Raw genomic sequence first — 7646 nt, 5'->3', positions numbered from 1 at the left:
AATCATCGGCTATTGCATTGTCATACAGTTGTCCACCACATTCTGAAATCCCTTAGAGTAAAACCTCTCTCTATTCCTCTTTCTCTCTCCGAATAGCAGTTTTTAAGGACATGTTTGTCATACCCATTGGTAAGTTGATGTTGCTAAGATGAAAGTTTAAGGACTCTGATACACTAATGTAATTTTTTTTTTTTTAATAATTGCGCCTATTTTTTAATTTAATTTCTGCAACTGTGTCTTTTCATGGTCTATCTACTAGGAATCGATTAAAAAGACATTTAAGTTCTAGAAGAACCAATTAATGTTAATTTTTCAAATTTTTACTGTATTATATCGCTAAAACTGATTGTTCTTGTGATACAACAAAATAGATTTGTTGAATTTTTTTAAAAATTACACTTCAAAATAATTAATATATTTTTCTTATCTGATTATTGTAATTGGTGTTGCCAACTCAAGTTTTCTTAATGCTTCCAAAGACTTCTTAATAATTTCATTCTTTTTCCAGATCCTTAATTAGCTAAAATAAAATATAAATAATTGAAGATGTTTTAATAAATTCAAGTATTAAATATATTTTAGTGATTTCTGTATTTAAGGTTATGTCCTATAGGTTCACATATTATTTTTCCAAACCTAAAGCATCTATAGCCTTTTATTGGGCAATTCAATTAATATGTACCAAAGAATAATAAACTCATGTACATGTAAACAGAAATCTCCCTATCTATGTATCAACGATACTACGATTCTTACACTAGATTATTGCAGGAACAATGTGCGCCACCGTGGATCCCAAACTTATACTGTGTCTCCAAATGAAGCAGAACCAGCACCATCTCCAGTAGCTACTTCTCCGCCACGAGGCACTCTCCCTCCTAACAGGTATTTTTTTAATAATGATTAATCACTTTATTCCCTAATACCTTAGTTGTTATCATTTAACTAATGTAGAATAATATTGTTGTTTTTATCATGGAACAAAACAGAAAACAGATACTAAGCATAAATCATCATGTCAAACAGTTAATAAACTAAGATCTTGGTCACAATTTTATAAAATTTACTTATTAATGTAAGTTTTGAGATAAATCAAAATTTAACCTTATAAAAACATAATAATGAAAGAAGAAAAATAGCCAGAAACAAGGAAACACAGTCATCATACTTGCTCCCAAGCCATCACTGCATGACAAAACTGGGTCGTCAATAGCAATAAAAGCATTAATAATAATTATATTTTTATTTTTATTGAGATTATTAAACAAAATAACTTCTAAATAAAACAAAATATAAACTATTACAGCTAGGCCCATGAATATGGTTTATTAAAAATTAGAAGCTAGAAAATGTTTTTATTTTTATTGAAATTTATTTGATCATTCTCTTCATATAAAATATTTATTATTTTTAGGGGTAGACCAACCTTGAAGCCATCCAATACAGTTGTAAGTAAAGCAGCAGATTTTATAGACATCTTCCGATTCCCTCCAAGCAGGTTAGTCAGTCATTAATATATCTACATAATATGATATATTATGATCCCAATGTATGAGTATATAATAATTAGTATGTACCCAGGGATAAATTATTTATCCATATGCATAAACATATATTTTTTGAATTATATTATTTGTATAAATATATATTGTTATAGATATTTATTTCTAAACATTTTTAACAATTATTTTAATACATAAAAATTATTTTAAGTGATACTGATAGTGATTCAAATTATGTTATAAGGGTTCCTTTGTTTATTCACAAATTCACTTGAATGATTGTGGTAATACCATTTATAATTTATTCCAAACATTTTAGCATAACCTTTAATATGTGTAAAAATGTTCTTTAATGGCTTGAATTTTCTTTAATAAATAATTTTTTTTTTGTAAATTAAATAAAAAAAATTCAACATAATGGCAATATTAAATTTAGGGATCATCAGAAATTGATAATATGGTATGTTTTCAGACCCGAGAATGTGTACCCAACTCCACAAGTTGACAAAACAGCTGCTAAATGCAGAAAAGATGTTTGCCTCTTGCCAGATTGTTACTGTGGTGGAAAAGACGTTCCAGGTAATTACAATCAATAATTGAAATAAATTAGTGTTAATTTAATTATTTAAAAAACATTTGCATAAACTAAATTCATCCATGACCCGAAATGTATTTAGTTATACTTTTTTTTTTTTCAATATATTTTATTATATGACAACAGAAAAAAATTACTTTAGGATGATATCACCAATGAATTAATATATTTTTTATGCATGTAAAAATTATAAGAAATCACCTTGATTTATTTATTAGACTTCTGTATGAAAGTATAACATATCAACATCTATGAAATCAATAAACAAACAAAATATCTTCTCATATTGTCTGTATTTAATACCTTTTATTATACAAACATATGTAATTACAGGAGAACTTACTCCAGAAGAGACACCTCAAATAGTTCTGCTCACTTTTGATGACTCTGTCAATGACCTCAATAAAGGACTATACTCCGATCTGTTTGACAAGGGCAGGGTCAACCCTAATGGCTGTCCTATTGGGGCTACTTTCTACGTCTCTCACGAATGGACCGACTACAGCCAAGTCCAAAATCTCTATGCGGGAGGTCATGAAATTGCTTCCCACTCTGTCTCGTAAGTATGGTTTTCAAAAAATAAGAAAGCTATCAAATATATCAAATTAGCTGATATGAAGGCAGTTTTATTTAGCTTCTAGTTAATGTTTTTGTTAAGGTAATGACCAAGTGTGTGGCATTATTTTTTAAAAATGTGACAATCATTGCATAGGGGATTATAAAAGTTTGGATTATGTGCTGACAATATAAAAACCTTTATACTATATTTTTCACATCAAGAAATTGAGTGGTGGTGCAGGTAAGATAGAAAAGCACATAGTTAGAGGAAAACGTTTTTTATTGTGTGTCGACCTTAATCTTTTAAGTTTTAAACATTCATCAGGACGATAAGCCCAGAATACTTCTGTTTGATTTTCCTCTCTCAGCAATACCTGTCTTCACTATTATTATAAATATCAAATGTGAGTGAAATAGTATTTTCATTTGAATTTTCAGGCACAGTTTTGGTGAACAGTTCTCACAGAAGAAATGGACAAGGGAAATAGCTGGACAGAGGGAAATACTTGCTGCATACGGAGGAGTGAAGTTGGAAGACATCAGAGGAATGAGAGCACCTTTCTTAGCGGTATTTAGCTGAATATATATTAACTTGTTAATACTCATAATGTCTTCATCTAATATCTAAATCAAATATGCGATTTACATTTTTAAAAATACATCTAATGATCAAAACACTGTTTTAGGTGGGAGGAAATAAAATGTTTAAGATGTTGTATGACTCTAATTTCACCTATGATTCGTCAATGCCGGTTTACGAAAATAGACCACCCAGCTGGCCCTATACCCTCGACTACAAAGTTTTCCACGACTGTATGATTCCACCGTGCCCAACTAAATCATATCCAGGTAAAAAAAAAAATCAATAAATGATAAAATCTATTAGTATATTATTAATGTCATCATACAATTTCCTATGTCTATAAACCTGAATATTTATTTTTAAAAAAACATAAAAATTTAATATGTATTTAGCTTTATAGCCCTTCACTATCAATACCTTACATTTAAAATACAACATGAATCATTTCAAACTTCGATTGGGCCTTAAAATAAGTTTATATTATTTTCAAAGGAAATAATAAGATAAGTTCAGATAATTACCAAAGACACATTTGGTGTACATAATGCCCAATAGTTCAGGCAATTTAAATTAAATTAAAGTTATTACCTCAGAAAGAAAGAAATTGTAAATCATTCTATAAATATGCTAATTTCCTACATCTACAGAGCAAAAACATCTTTAAATTTGAACAAACCAACTCGAATTCTTGGGAATTTGTTCAAATTCAAATTCTGAATAAAGAAAATTACTGCAATGAAACATTTTTAGTCTGTTAAAAATTGTTACACCTACTGCTAATCATGTTTCAATAATAGATTCTTTATTTATTTACTTTTAGAATAATAATATAAAAATATTAAATGGGCTTTAGAGCCTTAGAGTAAAAATGTTTAAATGTCAATTTTTGTCCGTATGGAGTATAAATGTCCTATATTACTTTAAAAGGATTAAAGTAGGTTTTCATCTATATAGATAGTTTAAGGGTAAATGGTAATACATTACAGTTAGTAGTTTTGGGTGAATTATAAGTTAATTACGTTTTTTGACTCAATCTATATGTTTTAAATACAATAAGAATATTACTTCCTAATATGTTGTAATAGCTGTTATAATCTTTTGTGAATAATAATTAAAAAACTTCATTTACTCAGTGTTGTGAATGAATAAATTACAACTATTGTTGACATTTAACCAATTTTATGTTGTATTCATTTAAATATTTTGTGAAGGTATTTGGGAAGTTCCTATGGTCATGTGGCAAGATCTTAATGGAGGGCGGTGCTCGATGGGTGATGCTTGTTCTAATCCACCAACTTCTGATGGAGTCTACAAGATGCTTATTAAGAACTTTGAGCGACATTTCACAACAAACAGGTATGGTTTTGACAACTTGAAGTTATTTATATGTGTATATTTTATTGTATAATGTTTTATACAATTATAAAATGATATATAATAATTGAAAAACCATATCCACCATATTGGATGATTTTTCTTAGGTTTATTCTATAAAAGTACTGAAAATAAACCACAAAAGCTTATGAATATAAATATGAAGAAAATATTATGAATTCTTTTTTTCACCCCTTGTGGCCCTGAGGAATTGCTATTTATAATAACTTTTGCCATTATCATAATTAATATTTAATACAAATTTTAGAGGAATAAAAATTGTAATGATTTTCCAGGGCACCATTTGGTCTCTTTTATCATGCAGCCTGGTTCACACAGCCACACCACAAGGAAGGTTTCATCTCATTTTTGGACACAATAAACAAAATGCCAGAAGTTTGGATTATCACAAACTGGCAAGCTATTCAGTGGGTCCGCGACCCTACTCCTCTTTCCAGGTTGGGATCATTCGCTCCATTCCAGTGCAACTACCATGTAAGTTGAATTTTACCACCAACTTAATTTATTTTCTAGAAGATAGTTCAAAATAAATCTAAATATATAGCAATTCTAAGTTGTATTTTCTATTATTTGGTCAATTTATCCAGCTGATAATTAAAATATAAAGAATAATCAAAAGAATGATAATTTAAAAAAATCATTGTGAAAAAAATATCAATGAAAGGAAATGTTCAGTATGAATTTAAAGAATATTTTATAAAATATATCCGAGAAGGTTTCATATATCTTAGAGCTTGCATATGAGTAGAATATGACTAGACATCTGATCACTGAATAAAACAGGATATTTTACAAGGAATCATACAATTTAAGTTATATTAAAACTTATCAAAGCCTTCATTAAAAATTAAACAAAACTTAATTTAAAATTAAAATATATTAGGGTTTAAAATTAAGCAGTGCTTTAGATAATAAATTTATGTCTCTAGCTCTCTATTAAATTTTTTATTTGTACATATATTTATGATGAATTTACTAATGATTATATGTTAGTTGAAATATAACAAAATATTTTGAGCCCAAACAGTTTAAAATCATACATGGAATGCCAATGAATAATGTATGCTATAAAACATAAAACTAGGTTAAGCTCATTGCTTAAAAATCGTGACATACCAACTGACGAACAGATTGAACACAATTAATACAAGTATTTTTAGCTCAAATTGTGTCTATTGTGTGTTCATGAGATCTCACTAAGTAATTTGGGTCATCATAAGTAAAACAATCAATACCTACAGACTTAACCTTTAATACATATTGAAGGTTGTATTAGAACATTACCATTGAGTTTGAAAAAGTATATATGTTATTTTATTTATACTTCAAACATACTCAATTTTCACAAAATTATGGGATATTCTACTCTGCTACTCACTTCTTCATATTATATTCTTAGAAAAGGACTATTTTATAATTCATAATTATTTACAAGTACAAAAAAGTTATAAATGCTTTTTATAATGTTACAGGACAGGCCAAAGAAGTGCAACAATCCTAAGGTTTGCAACTTATGGCATAAATCAGGTGTGAGATACATGAGGACATGCCAGGTTTGTCCAGACATATACCCATGGACCGGAAAGTCAGGAGTTCGTAACAGCCGTGTAGATAATGACCTCGAATAAACACTGCTCTCGAGCGTTACCTGTTACCAGAATTGCTGTCTCCCGCGCAAGACACCTTTTTTTATAGTGAATACCTAGACTGCTAGTTCGAGAATTGTTTAGGACATTTAAAGTGCGCTTGAATAAGACACAGAGTTTTTCCTTGATTATTTATGTTAGTCTCCTGTGAAGGCTCAGTGAAAATTAAATTTACTGATTGATATGTTAGTAAAACCGTTAGGTGGTCTATGAAATTATTTATTTATTGGTACTAGTAAGTATAGAAAGTGTTCTTCACTATGAGAGATAGCCATTGTAAATCATCAGTTCTATACATAATACCTCAATTTTGTTAGATTAGAAGTTTAATGATTTCTAAATTTTTTTGCAATATCAGAAATAGTTTCGATCATGACTGTTCTGTTTGTTCTGTAATTGTAAAAGCAGACAGTGAAAAGGATGTAATTACTGTGATTATAGATTAGGAATTAACCATTGTATTGTTAAGTTATAGAACTAGCAGATATAATACTTAGTCTGTAAGTGGATAGTAGATAGGCTATTGTTCACATTCCTACTTTGTAATTATTTTTTCAAACTCTTTCTAGACCTTAAATTAACGTTAAACATATCTTTCTTATTATTAATATTATAGGGAAGTGTTTCTTTTTTATTTTAATATAAATTTGGTGCTGCGAGGGAGAGCAGTAAAGCATGTGATAACTTCTTCCTCCTTCTAGATATTGAGGGGGAGAAGGATTTGTCACTCGGCGAATCAATACTCTGCTCATGTCTTACCTTCCTTATCTTTTTAATTTATTGTCTGTAAGTTTTTGTGTATATTTTTAAAAAAAATTGACATGTATCTGGATAAATTAAACAGCTGTATGATGAGTTGATATTGACAAAATGATTTATCGATGGTGTTACGATCAGCCTTTTATTCTTATTCGACTCATTGATTAAAAAAATATTAAAAGCGATATTGTAAACTTTTTTTCAAATGAATAAATCAGTTTTATAGTCATTTTTAATATGTTTTTCCTTTCTTTCTTATCCTGAAAATTCAGACACACATCACAAAATGTTAAATAATCTATTTTAAGGAGAGTTGAACATAACCATTTTTATTCATAATCATGAGTACTAAATGTATTAATACAGATGCTTCTCTATGCCTGTGCATAAAAAAATGTTTGTATTAGTATAAAATACAAATACAGATATTTGTACTAACAGCTGTGAATATGAATATTATTGTATTCCTGTTATTTTCTGATAGAATATTTATAAATTTGCATTGTATCCACTGATGGATTAATTTTTCCCTTCTTTGACTATGTAAACAGTTTTCATAAATTATAGACTAGAATTCTGGTTATTTTGAATTTACTTCTCAGGGCCAC

General features: G+C 28.6%; 1 protein-coding gene across 1 annotated transcript in view; it reads left to right on the top strand.

Moving 5' to 3' along the window:
• Cda5 (Chitin deacetylase-like 5) overlaps positions 1-7274 on the top strand; it is a 253310-nt gene extending 246036 nt beyond the window's left edge. Inside the window, exons 11-19 of the mRNA XM_014421057.2 lie at positions 772-885; positions 1415-1498; positions 1975-2081; positions 2431-2656; positions 3094-3223; positions 3342-3504; positions 4450-4594; positions 4909-5107; positions 6106-7274. Coding sequence (XP_014276543.1) covers positions 772-885; positions 1415-1498; positions 1975-2081; positions 2431-2656; positions 3094-3223; positions 3342-3504; positions 4450-4594; positions 4909-5107; positions 6106-6261 — 1324 coding nt within the window. The 3' untranslated portion in view covers positions 6262-7274. The remainder of the gene's footprint in view (positions 1-771; positions 886-1414; positions 1499-1974; positions 2082-2430; positions 2657-3093; positions 3224-3341; positions 3505-4449; positions 4595-4908; positions 5108-6105) is intronic.
• Positions 7275-7646: the final 372 nt, after the last annotated feature.

Source organism: Halyomorpha halys, unplaced genomic scaffold (genome assembly GCF_000696795.3).
Source record: "Halyomorpha halys isolate HHAL.00 unplaced genomic scaffold, Hhal_1.1 Scaffold302.1, whole genome shotgun sequence".
Taxonomy (NCBI): domain Eukaryota; kingdom Metazoa; phylum Arthropoda; class Insecta; order Hemiptera; family Pentatomidae; genus Halyomorpha; species Halyomorpha halys.
Note: the sequence above shows the minus strand (reverse complement) of the source record. Positions and strands in the feature narration are given on the sequence as shown.